At 37.5% G+C, this 13,964-nt stretch overlaps 1 protein-coding gene across 1 annotated transcript in view; it reads right to left on the bottom strand.

Annotated features, from left to right (window-relative positions):
- Positions 1-9,869, bottom strand: part of LOC149267234 (formin-like protein 15) — a 69,484-nt gene extending 59,615 nt beyond the window's left edge. Inside the window, exons 1-3 of the mRNA XM_089431978.1 lie at positions 8,787-9,869; positions 7,913-8,708; positions 7,553-7,752 (exon numbers count right to left, since the gene is read on the bottom strand). Of these exons, the coding sequence (XP_089288104.1) occupies positions 7,553-7,752; positions 7,913-8,708; positions 8,787-9,429 (1,639 nt within the window). The 5' untranslated portion in view covers positions 9,430-9,869. The remainder of the gene's footprint in view (positions 1-7,552; positions 7,753-7,912; positions 8,709-8,786) is intronic.
- Positions 9,870-13,964: the final 4,095 nt, after the last annotated feature.

The raw sequence follows: 13,964 nt of genomic DNA, 5'->3' as shown, positions 1-13,964 counted from the left end.
GGTCTATGGTTAATTTAATGCATGTCATGTGATTAAAAGAGACAACATGGTCAGCAGAAGGATTCGAAGACAAGCATAAGGATGAAACTCTGAAAAGGAGGAACTCTGTCTCCTTGTTTTTAGCAGTTAACTTCCAAGAGGGTTCCTGAACAGCTGAGAACTCAATTTTGAAAACTGAAAGAGGCTTTTCTTCCTAACATACTGAACTACAAAAACCTCTTTCAGTTTCTTCAAATTCGTTATAAGGTGGGAGAAATTTATGGTTAAACTTGTGCTACGAAACTGTTGTAGGCGCAGTTTTTCACAAACAGACTTTTCCTGTTTTACACGTGTTTTTCAATGACAGATTCTGGACAGCTGGAGCAGTGTTTTAAAAAACCAAGAGAGGTTTTTGTTCTAGACATCATGGACTAAAAAAAACTCCTTCAGTTTTGTAAAATATGTCATGGATGAAAAAGATAAAGGCTCTGTCCCACGTGCTAATTTTCAAAGATCCTTAACCTAAAAACAGGGAAACATGCAGTGTTCCAAAGGGACTCGCCCGCCCCCCTAGGGGTGTAGTTCCCTCGCTCCCCCGCGCTCTGGGGACTTGGGGATGAGTAGGGGACGTTTCCCCACGCTCCTAAAAATGAGGAAACTCAGGGGGACGTGCCAAGGGGACGTTTCCCTTTCCTGAGGGGGTGTTTCCCTTTGGTGTGTCTTGACGGTTGTTTTTTTTAAGCAACAATGCTATCGTAACTAAACTACAGATGGAGGTTCTGTGTTTTGATATTTTCTTCTAGCCATCAGTTCTTCCATGGAGTCACCATGGTTCCGTGGAGCACCTCTGCTTTGACATTTTGATTTTACTCTTGCGATGAGATCCGAAACATAGAAGTCACGCCAACTAACCTTGTGTCAAAATATTTTAATTTCATTATGAATGCAACTTTCTCGAAAGAAACCAGGTTTCCAAACTTTCACTTATAAATTTAAAATTTAAAATATATTCTGCAGGTTTTCATATGACGGCCTTGTCTCGATTTTAAATATATTCTGCAGGTTTTATCATTGCACAGTACAACAACCCTTTCCGAATCATTGGGCATGTGAATGAAGTTTGGGCAATCATCACAGCGCCTGTCTTAGAGTAGTGTCAACGAAACTTGACTGTGCTGAAGAGTGTGAGTTGAATGCAGCTTCTCAATGTGTATGTATTGTGATGACCCTTTGCAAGTACTATTGTGGAATCCATGAAAAAGAAATTCTCTCGCTCTAGAACTTCACTATAGTAACTTAAAGTTTTGACAATACAAAAGATGGGGACCTGTGTATACTTGCTGGGTTGTTTGTATAATCTCCGACTCCTGTAGATCCTTACGCAATATTGTTATTTAGAACCTATCTAAACTAGTACCAAGGGCATATATTTAAATTAAAACTTTTCATATGACGGCCTTTTGTCGAAAGTTGTTCAATTTCACTGATGAAATGCATTCGTATTAAAAACGCATCTCTATAAACCAAGATTTCAATGGGATGTAACTTACCAGCCAGTCATTATGTTACTAGTTTTAATTTTAAAGCCTTAAAGGAGGTTGAAGGTCTGGATATTTTATTATTTTGGGCATATCACTTACATCTTTAGGATCTGATCTTCAATACAAAACCGTGCAAGAGGAAGTTTGTAATGGTCGAGGTCTTCTATACATCTGAATTCACTTGCTATCAATAGACCTTGTCATGATTCTCGATCTCCCTTTTAGAGCAAAATAGTGGCATCTTCAGAGATCTGAAGCAAAGTTTGTAACTAATTCAGGGCACGTTGACAGAGCTGAGAGATTTATCATTTATGTGCAGACTACAGAACAATTGAGCATAGCTTTAAAATTTTAAATTATATCCTTTTCTTTCCTAAACGCAGAAGGTATTAGAGTCTAGACTATTAGTTGAGTGAATAGATTATAGAAACAATTTTAACTTTAGGAGCAAAGGATTTTTTTTCATTTCTTTTTTTATCATTATGTTTAACCAAATTGTCATAGTGGACTCAATTAATAAATTATATTTTATATTTATAGGTTTTTAAGACCCTGCCGATCCCCCACGTTTCCTTAAAAATGGTGGGGAGCTTTTGCATAGGCCGCTCCCGCGCCCCCTCGCCCCGGAACCTTGGTGGAACATTGGAAACATGTTCCCTAATTCTTAGGTTTTATCATCAGCAGCAAGGTGACAACGTGGGAGGCTTCATCAAATTCGAATTCATGGAGTTATAGGTGTCAAAAGGAATGTTTAATTCCTAGATAAGGTTGTTGTAATCATAATGAGGAGTGCCACTCCTAATTGTTTTAGGTCTCTAGAACTGCTAGTTAACAGTCAGTTATATTAAATAGTTGGTCTTAAGTGTCAATAGGTGTCAAGTCGAGTAGAATTCGAATTCTCCTCATCCTAGAGGAAGGAATCTAAGTCATGTAATAAACTCTATATATGGGAGAAGATGTAAGGCACCAAGGGTTGGAAATTTTCAAAGAAACAAGCACATTGTGTTATTGTATGTGACTGTATGTTTTCAAGTTAATACAAAGAGTTGCTTTCACTACTCAGGATTCAGCAAGGGTTTTAATGTTTGATTTTCCTCATGGCTTCCTTCATATACTTACTTGCAGTGGTATAGGCACACGTTACTTAGAATTCATTGATGATGCTCTAACTTCCTTCATGTGTTTGTAGGTTGTGTTCTTTACATTATATATTTGTTTTCCTTTTATGTTAAAACCCTCTATGCCCTGACTTCCATGTGAAATTGATCTTGCTATTGTACTGAAACACACTTTGACTCCATAGCCCAATGGAAGTTTGTTAATTGGTATTTCAACCATTTATACATTGTTGTTCAAATTTTCCATAGAGTTAGCCATCTAATCTTCAAAGTAAAATCTTTAACCCAGTGAGAGAGCCCTCTCAGGTTGAGGAGGCTAAGCCTCAGCCAAAAGTTTGGTTTGAAATAGTTACTCAAAGTCTTCCTGATCAGCAGCCTATCAAGGTTGGGTTTTGTGATAACAGAATGTTTGCCACCTTCACCTTTGGATATTGCATATGGACAATAAAGAGGAGTGTGGGAGGATCTTACAGGGTATTGCTTAAGGGCAAAAAAAAATTTTGAGATCATACAGATCCATCTACAGGTAGAGGAGGTGCTATCGAAGTCACACAAAAATACAAGGCTAGGCATGATTAGCGCAAAACAAAGAAATAATTCGAAGTGGGAGACAAAATATGGTCACAGTTGAACAAGGAGAGGCTACAAGGTCTTGATAAGAAAATCAAGGTTTTGCAATATGGTCCCTTTGAGATACTGGAAAAGGTGGGAGATAATGCCTATAGACTCAATCTACCCCCATACATGCACATTTACTCAGTGGTGAATGTAGAAGATCTGAAACTCTATGAGCTTTCCATGCTAAATAAGGAAAAGGAACATGTCCTAACTTCTGTAGAGAATTTAGCACCAAATGCCTAGGCAGAGTTGATAAAGGATACAATTTTATAGAAGAGGCCCAAAACTACAAGATAGAGGCAACATGACCTTTGGCAAATTGGGTTGAGAGGACAACTTCCAAGCAAGGTTAAATGGTACTCCAAGGAGAAGGTAGAGGAAAAAATTCCTCACCTCATTCAGTAAAAGCTTTTGGGGACCAAAAGCCTCCCAAAATGGGGAGGCATGCTCCAGATTGGATCATTATATTATTTTTCGTCCACCTTGATGGTTTTAGAGATGAGAATTGGAGGAATCAACTCATAGGACCATTTTTGTTGGTGCATCACAATTTGGTGAATAGGGTTTTCAACCTTCCAAAGGTAGTTTGAGGCATTTCCTGAAGTTTTTTGAGGTCCAAAAACTCTCACTTGTGCTAGAACCCTTGGCATTGTTCTACACTCAAATACCTTTCCAACGATGTAAGAAAGACCTCTAACAGTGTCTGTATGCAAAAGTTATGCCATCCGAACGTTGACCTTTCCGTTTTTACCACCATGATTCGGGAGGATGCCACATCAGCCCCATTACTTATAGAAAAGGAGCTAGCCATGTGAACATGAAGAAAACTCTAGAAGGGTCAATATTGTAACTCTAATTAAGAGTTGAAGGAGTCAAACTTAACCACTAGTAGTCTAACGGGTTGTGTTATAATCAAGCCACTAGGGGGAAAAGGTGGATCCATTCTATTCAAGTGAATTTTGTTCCATAGATATGCAAAGTAACTGCAGGTGGATAGAGAGAGAGCAAACAGAGAGGGTTTGTATTTTGTAGCAGCCCATCGGTCACAAATCTCACTCTTTTGTACTTGCCTCCATTTCCATTTATAGAAAGAGAGAGCAAAGCAGCCTCACTTTCCAAGTGTGTTTTCTCCCATAAGGTTTTCCCAAAGTATATCTTGTGTCATTGTGCTTTGTAAGTGTTTATTTTTTTCACTATTTTCTATTTTCCGTATTTCATATGTTGCATGCATAAACAAAAGCAATAATTTAACAAATCTAGGAATCAAAGGAAAATTAGCCCTCATAGTATAGTATAGATTTCAGATTTTCAATATATTTTATCAGATATGTTGTGATGAACTGTCTAGTGGAATATCCATTGCAGTTTACGGATCACTTAGAGTCCTCCCCTAATCTCCCTACTTTAGGCTAACTAGGAGTTAATCAATTGATAGATGTAGCCATCCTCTTTGAATAATGCCCATTAGATTGTAGTAGATGGCTATTAAATGTAAAAGGGTCCTCTTTATTAAATAAGGCCCACTACGTAGTTGGTATTCATTATTGATGGGACCACAAGTAGTTAGGCCTTTTTTATTGTGAATCTATTTAAAAAGCTAGGAGGCTATGGAATGTTTTGTGAGGTTCATTTAGTGAAAGGTTGCCCCACCTTAAGAGGTAAGTAAACATCACTCTCTTTCTATTGATTGTCTTAATACACGGGTATATTTCACATATTTCATCTTATTCATCTCTTTTATCTGGTTTTCTGCATTTATAATCTCTAAATAACTGGTTTGTGTTTCAATTCTAAGGGTTAAGAAACACTAAGTTCTAAATCAACAGGATTAAGGGGCAGAAGAGAATCTTGTCCAAGGGCAGAGGACACTGTCCTGGAGCCCAAATTGTGCTACACAGGGCTTCAATCTGCAATTGCAGCAAAAGGGTGAAGATATACAAAATCTCTACCAGAGAATGTATTGTTCTTGATTGTAATAATTTCCTGTGAAAGAATATAGAACCAAACAAGCCATTTCTTGTTGGAGTTTCCCCAAACTTGGTTCTCCAAGGTAAATCTCTGTGTTGTTCTTGTATATATGATTGTTATTGCCAACACTGTTTATTGCAAATAAAATATACATCCATTATTATGGGACAGTAAAATAAACACAACAGCATCAATTGTTTTCCACATATTAACAGAGGTCTGTGTTGGTGAATCAACTCAGCCATAGGCTGTGTGATTATGGATCAGTAACCATAAAATAGAATATATTCCTAAAACAAATACAAGAAATCCATGAAAATGCAAAGCGAATAGATGGCAAGAAAACATAGAAGAATTCACTTGAAATGATGAACTAACTTAATAGCTGCAAATGTCCAAGTGGGTATTTAACTCTCCAACCAAGTATTCAATCTGGTAAAATGGTGCTTCTCCAATCAGCAAGGCCTCAACTGTCTCAATTTACATATGGACAAAGAAAGAGGGAAACAACAACTGGGCTGGAAAGTTGAGATTGCAGATATGAGGAGACTAGGGTTCACTTAAGTTGTTAAAAAATGAATGTCCTCCTATCAAAGGACTCAAACATGAGCATACCAAACTCCTTGTCAAGCCTTCAAAAAAAAGAATGGACCTGCATCAGAAATGTTCAAGCTATAGTGAGTAGTAAAAGGTGTAGTAGTCCTGTTCCATTTTCCAAATATTTTGTGCTTTGATTTTATAAAGGTTTTGTTGGAATGGACATGAGCATAACAAAGAATGGGTAATGTGCCAAAACTGGCACTTTGGGGTGCAGGTACACTATTCGAAGCACATAACATTAGCATGATTGTGTGGTCTAGACCATGTAACATGTACTTAAATTATTTGGTTGCCAACTCAGCTAATCCCTAGAGAGCTCACGCTCCACGGTTTATAGTAGGAGAATGTTCTTTTTGAAATGTCACGTGGAAAAGAAAACTTATAAATTTTCCTAATTTAAGTAGAGTTTGGGCTGCCTGATTGACCAAATTAGGTGGAAAAAGGTATGACTGAGCAAGGTTTGTGATTTTAAGATCTAGAGGAAGGAATATTCATAGACCCTGATGAGTGAAAGCATGTGTATTTACTATGAACTTGAAGGATCAAGGTATCCAGATTAATCAGCTTCAAGGATTTCAATATGTAACTTGTAAGTTAATCAACGGGCAAAGACTCAATCCAGGACAAGCAACTTTAAAGAATCCTAAGGGACATCTAAACGGGCATGTCCTAGGCTCATTTGGAGGATATACCATTAAGCATATGTGCGACTCTACAGGATAGATGTAACATACATTGAATAACATTATTGATTAAAGTGTATATAAGCCCAGGTGAGTGCATACCAGAAATTTTGTAGGTGCGAGTCAAGAACCGACATAATGAGGCCAAAAGTCTGTCAGGAGGCTAGAGTGATGAGCATAAGATAAAAAGACCTACATGTGATGCCATGCCTAAGTTTATCATTTAAAGGTCCTTTAGGTGGGGCCAAAGGTGCACATAACATTGGCATACTCTTTGGGGACAACGTTTGCGTTAAAAAAGGTTTCAACAACTTTAACAGATACATCCTATAACAATGGCATACTCTCTGGGGACAGGGTTTGCATTAGTAAATGTCTGAACTACCTTAACAGATATATATGTGTGTGTGTGTATTTCATGGTTTCAACTGCCTCTATACTTGCCTATTTGATGGTGTACTACCTCATTTGTGAAATGGGCACAGGGGAGGAACAGTATGTTTCACTAAGCTCAATGACACAATATCGAAGGACGCTATCTATGCATATCCATAAGGTGGGAAATTACTGTTGAAGGTCAAGTAAGCCAGGTAACAGGCTTATCTCTCCATAAACCGGATCGCTTCAAATCGTCTCTTCAGAGACTCAATCTGAAATAGCATTTTGTTGTTGCCTGCCTTTTTCTTATAGATTTCAGGTATAAGAAATTGAGCACTACATTCTGTAATCGGCAAGCCTATAAAACCAGCACCCAAGCATTTAGGCAGCTTGATACCTCCTAATTCCATTATCATTGACACCAAAGAATCCAATGAGATAGATATCCGGCCCCACTTTTTTAAAATGAGCAGGGTTTTATTTTTTCTCCCATTATGCCAAGGTCTACAACGGACATGCAACAGTGCATTCATATTGTTTGCCAATTTACAAGCAGTGAATGGTAAATAAATAAATATAAACAAATCAAAACAAAAAAAATCATTACATGACTAATATATCGTTCTTATATTTTAAAGAATATAACAAGACTGGTTGAAAATTTCACCTTCCAGTAGTGCATCACAGATCTCCTCTTTTGTAACAGTCAATGCCCTCAGCAATATAGCTATGTTCTGTGATTTTCTAGGGTCAAGAATGTGTTGATGCTGCTTAGGTGGGGGATTAACTGAGCATTTGGCTGCTTCACTTTTCACCGTATTGGAAGTAGGGTAGCTAAATAGAGATTCAATCATTTCCTCATCCAACCTGTTCATCCCACTAACTGGATAAAGTAATACATGCTAAAGCATAGTGATAATGCAGTTTGTAAATCAGGAAAAGCTTAACAAATGAGAATGCATTTCAAATCAAGAAAAGATAATCCTTAGACCAAAGTCAATGCAAACCAATAGAAAGTAATCCTTACTCAAATGAGCCCGATCTCAGCCTGTTCCACACCATCGCACTATCAGCAGGTGCACGGACTTTATCCCAGTACAAAGGCTTCAACTTGGGCAGAGGATCCCCATCTCTCCTAGCAATGTTGAATTGCTCCACAGGTTTTCCAGAATTCGAATGGTTTGGATGCTGAGCTCCTCTTGAGGTACTACATAACGGTGGTGGAGGCCGGGGTGGCAAAGGTGGAAGCGATGACTGAAAGTCTCTTGCAGATGAAATAGGCATAGGTGCTTCTCGTGAATTAGGTACACCCATACTGTTGTGCCTGGGAGAAGGTATAGATCTTGATGTCAGTGGTGGCTGGGGGGGTGGATATCTGGAGGAAGGGCGTGAGGGAGGAGGAGGGCATGGAGATCTTGATGGGCAATGTTTTGTAACAAAATTGCTGGGAATACGGTTAACACTGTCAGTAAGAGGAGAGGTAGAGGGTTTAAGAGGGAAAAGTGGTGGTGATGGCGGTGATGATGATGATGATGATGCAGGCGAAGAAGGTGGCGATGGTGATTGCCAAGATTCTTGTTGAGGATGAGAAAGCGGTAATTTAGGCACTGATGAAGGTGTTTCACAAGTTGAATGAAAAGATTCATCACCAGATGAATATTCCAGGGGATGAAGGCTAGTGGGTTTTTTGGACAAGGGCAGAGTCTGAACTTGACGAGTTTGTGCAGTGCCATTCTTCGACATGTTTGTGGGAAGAATGAAATTCTCAAACTTACCCCGACCAAAGGAACCCGACTCTGTTCTCCCATTGGGTGAGCCTAGTACTGAAAAGAATATCTCTAGTCATATTACTGAAAATTAAATCTAAGAAAAGCACCTCAAACCTACTTTGCTCACATTACCTGAAGCATGTAGGGCCTTCAAACTCTCTGACAGGTCGCTAATCGTTGAAGCTAACAAAGGTCTCTCGGACTTGGGCTCATCGTCCAATGCATGATGCCCAATAAACTTTCTATACAAATACAACAGCATTCCAGCTAGAACAATCATCACTGCTGCAGTAAGTACAACCGAGACAGCAATTTCCTTGTGATTATCCTTCTTTTCCTTCTCCGGATAGGGTGAAGTGAAGTTGAATGCAGGCGTTGAGGACTGATTTGGAGGGCTAGGAGTTGTAATAGATGGGCCGAGTGGATAGAAGGGCATATTGTAATTGTTGTTGTTATGATTATTGTTATCATTGTTGTTATCATAATTCTGAGCTGGTGCTGGTGCTGGTGCAGCTGCATTCAATTCCACACCCAATAGTCTTTTACTATCAGTGTGCATTGAAACACCCAGCAGAGCTCTGAGCCGATCCAAAGGCCATTCAAACTGATTTGTCTTCTCATCTTCTCCTGGGATTCCCCGGATCTCATCCTGTCCATAATTATTGTCATATTCCTGTTCGGCAAGATCCGTAGAAAACTCAAAATTTCCTCGGCAGTGGCAAATGAATAAAGCCATGAAAATAATGACAGACACCAGTTTGATATCAGCATCCATCTCAACACAGTTCTCAACACTTTTCACCACTTATCATAGCCAGCCTCTGCATGATAGTTGTTATCCTTCTTCTTGTTGCCGTTCTCCACCTACTAGTCCTGCATTGCTATCATTACTGTGGAGACCATGAGACTGGCCCATGTTGGTATTCCTTAAAGATTGGAATGCATGCAATTGATTATTTCTCTGGCATTGCACTCTGAGGACACCCAACATGCAGACTTGAATGCCACTCAACTTTATAGCAAAGCAGAGCCCATTTTACTGCCACAACCCAGACACACTGCAAAACCTTTTTTCAAGCCATGCCCTCAACTTCGATTCCTTTCCTCGGACACCATTACTGACTTCTCCCGTGTGTCCATGCTTCTTATGGACGTGACAGTCAGCACTTTTGTGCAAAATGTCCCATCCTAAGAAGTATCAGCCTTTGAATAATTTTTATGGCCTCACGAATTTTTCCTTGATGTAATTGTACCATATATTATCCCTCAGAGGGCCCCTGTGTCCAAAGAAATGTTGGATACTGCTCACCAAAAGGACCAGATTAATTTTTTTAATTGATTCTCTCTGGGCAGCCAATTGGGTCCGGCCAGAGGAATATTTTGGACTATTTGTATTCAATCTCGCCTTAATGTGTATAAAAGTTTTGTCCATATGCTCAGAATTGCTGATGCAACTCTCAGTGCCGTACACCATCACCGACATAAGCCAATCACTTGATATGAGCCTTGTTGTTGACAACTAGAGCTTTGATTACCGCAACTAAATTTTTTAACCATTTCAAGCAAGGACCGTATTAGCTATTCGCCGCACCAATAATGTTGGATTTATTGAAATATGATTTGATAGGAACAGCACAATTCTCTATAAATTGAGCAGGATGACACTAAGCCTATCTGGATAGCCTTTTTTACTTTATTGTTTTACTAAATGGAGCAATCCCTATACCCATTATAAATGAAAGACCTGTAATCCATTAACCAGAGCTCTATTGGCTGACTTCACTACGGACAAAAACTGAATACACAAGAATCTCTCCGTGCTCACCTGGTTCCCTCACGGTTCATCCTCTTGCCACCTATATGGAAGCAAGGCGTGTTAGCCACTCAACCAAAGCTTATCACAGTTCTGCACAATTTTGTTTAAAAACAACTAAATGAGAAAGATAAATCTTTTAAAATTTTATTTAACTAAGAGATGGTTCAAATTAGATGAGCAATAAAGGACAAGTATTAAAGAATTCCCTTATAGCTTGAAGTTTGATTGTAGTGTATCCACCAACATTTATGAAGAGATTTAGTGTTGTGTCACATTTAATTTTGTGGGACTCTTTTTTGGCTCTGACTTGAGAGTGATGACAATTTTCATCAATCAAGTGGTCTTTTTATGGACTCCGCCAATTCACCTGGGTAAATATGGAAAATTGAATTATGATGATGGACATAACAAATTAATTCTCCATGTTTTTTTTATTTTAGATTAAAGAGTTTATGGAATATTTATTATAATAGTTATTAAAATATAATAATAGTTAGGGGAATTTATTTTTGCGATTAGGAATCAAGTGGGTTCTTAAATGTATCAATGAGATTTTAATATATTTATTTTGTTAAGTATAGAGTGGTGTATGGTCAATTGGGTTTATGTTGGGTGGTTGAGATGAATTATTATTATCCTCCTCACTCAAGTTCAATTCCCGAGTGACATGTTGAGCTTATATTGAGTATATTGTTGTATGGCTTTGAGTCTTGTTGTTGAATGACCTTGAACGCCGAAGAATATCTTACCCTTATTTGTCAAATTAAATCAATTTCCTATCAAAAGATGGGGATCAAAATAATGTAAACAAGCATCGTGACTCATGTTATGAGAATGATTATGAGTTGTTGTTGAGGTAGCAAGTTGAATCAAATGATAGTTTGGAGATTAAATTAGCAGATGAGAATCAAAGTAACATGAAGGAGCATTGTGATTCATGTTATGAGAATGATTATGAGTTGTTGTTGAGGTAGCTTGTTGAATCAAATGATAATTTGGTGATTAAATTGGCATATGTTTAAGTCTAGTTTAATGAGTATAGTCATCACGCGGTGCGAATTAATGTGATTGTGTTTATTATCCATGAATATATCATTGTGTTTAATAATTTGGGTGAGAGTTTTGTATTTACTTCTTTGTATTTGCATTATAATTGTTAATGATATTTATTTTCTTTTTAGTCCTCAAATTCATATTATTTTTCAAATCTTTATAGTTAAATTTATATATCATTACTTTCACTTGTAGCATAGTTCATGCATAATTCTTAAGGAATTTGTTTTAAGCATTATGAGGTTCTAGTATAAGTCCATGATTGAATGCTTGATTAAGTTTATGTGCATGTTCTTGTTATGTTTCACACCATTTTGTTATTATCAATTTAGGTGAATATGCATGAGCATAAAGCATCTAATGTAAATTTTGTTGCCAAATAATTTGTTTTCATATGATCCATTAAATGGGTCCTATGTCTCCTTAATGCGGTAAAACAACAACTATTGTAATCCTAGTCATGTATCTCCTCCTTTAACCCCTAAGCTATATATAAAATGCTTCCACCATTGGGAGGAAGACTAAAATATTCACATGGAGCATTTTTTTTTGTGTATTCACTAGTTTTGCATTTAAACCCAAAGGATGCTCACCATGGGGATGCATCCTTAATGGTTTCTGTCATGGTATACAATTTTAATTTGGTATATTTTATCTAGCCAAGGGATTAGTTTTTGAGGAGGATGTGGTGGTGGTTCCTTTGGTTACTTATTCTATTGATGTCGTAGATTTCCAGGAAAACAAAGTTGCCTCTAAACAAAGTTCTCCTCTTTCTTTAGTCCCAACATGCACTTAGGTAACCCCTCGCACCTATAAAATAAGAATAAATTGTACACTTGTACAATTTTCCATGTAACCCATTATCACCAATTCCTACACAACTACATTGGTGACCATGGCCCAATCCAATCCTACCATCACAAATATCTCACATTTTCAAGTTTTGTTAAACCATAACTTATGAATGGAAAATTGAATGTGCTTGTGGTAAAAGAAGAAGAAGAACTTTTCCAGTCTCATTTTCCACCACAACAATTGTATTTCTTTAAAAAAAAAAAATCCATTTATAATGTTTGCAACTTAACATGGAATTGTTGTGCTTGTTAATATGTAAAGTAAATTTTGATAAAATAAAGATTTAGGGTATTTTTTGGCATTGATTGCTTGATATACTATATATCTCTTCAAGATGTCAGCTTGATGTCTCTATATAAAGCATTCTATACGGAAATAGGTTTCCAAAAATGTGCCATCATCATTTGAATTTGTTCATCACAATGAGAGAAAAGAGGTGCATTATATAACCTAGTATGAGCGAAATGTGTAACATTTATGCCCAAAACAAATGTGGCATATGGCATAAGTTGATCGAATATAATATTTTAAAAGAATTGATCTAGATTGGATCATATATTATTTTTCATCTATCTCAATGCCTTTAGACTAGAAAAAGTTGGAGGAAGTAGCTTATACGATCATTTTTACCAGCAAGTCCTAATTTAGAGAATTGTGGTATGAAAACTTCTTAAGTCATTTTAAGGCATTAAATGACATGTTTGGGGTCATACCTCTCATGCTCTTATGCAAGATGGTTAGACAACATTCTACACTTAGATACATGTACAACTGTGCAAGAATCACAATAATCAGAGTTTGTATGCAAGAGTTACACCTCCCACAAATTGCCCTACCATGTTGATCTCCATGTACAAGTAGATGTGACATCAACCCTTGTTACTCATGCATATAGGGCTAGAAATGTGTGGGCCTTCAAGAAGACTCTATAAGTTTCAAACTTGCAACATTAGTTGAAGGTTGATGGAATAAAACTTTACCCTTAGTTGGCTCTTAGGCTATTTGAAATACCAGGTCACTGGGAGGAAGGAGTTAGAGAGCAAAACAAAGGGTATTAAGATTTTGTAGCAGCCATACAAACCACGGGTCTTAGGTAACTCCATAGAGAATACATCTTTCTTTGTACTTGTACATTTTCCATACTAGAGAAAATATGTAGTATACTAAGGGGGGATAATATGGGGTACAAAGGGAGGTACCCAAGGGAATAATGTAATAATGGGATGGGCCATAGTAATAAATAAGGTGGTTAACCCGTATCATGTAAGGGACCACAAGCAGTTAACAATAATGTAATAAGCCCATGGTATTAGATAGATGGTTTTGAGGGAACCATGATCATGACCCATGGTATTGTATGTATGAGGCCTATATAGAGGCTAGAGACTCCCCATTGAGAGATGTCAAGGATTATTGTATGAACAGGCATATGGGTTGTAGAGTGTTCTCCTTCCTTAAGGAGTGAATGTATAGTGTTGCCCTACCTTAAAGGTTTGATATCAATAAAGTGAATCATTTCTATCTATTTCGATCTTGTTATTCTTGGGTTTATTTCTATTCTCATATATTTTCTGGGTTAGATCTAT

This window comes from Pinus tabuliformis, chromosome 6 (genome assembly GCF_031772625.1).
Source record: "Pinus tabuliformis cultivar Carrire ecotype Pingquan chromosome 6, CPIR1, whole genome shotgun sequence".
NCBI classification, from domain to species: domain Eukaryota; kingdom Viridiplantae; phylum Streptophyta; class Pinopsida; order Pinales; family Pinaceae; genus Pinus; species Pinus tabuliformis.
Note: the sequence above shows the minus strand (reverse complement) of the source record. Positions and strands in the feature narration are given on the sequence as shown.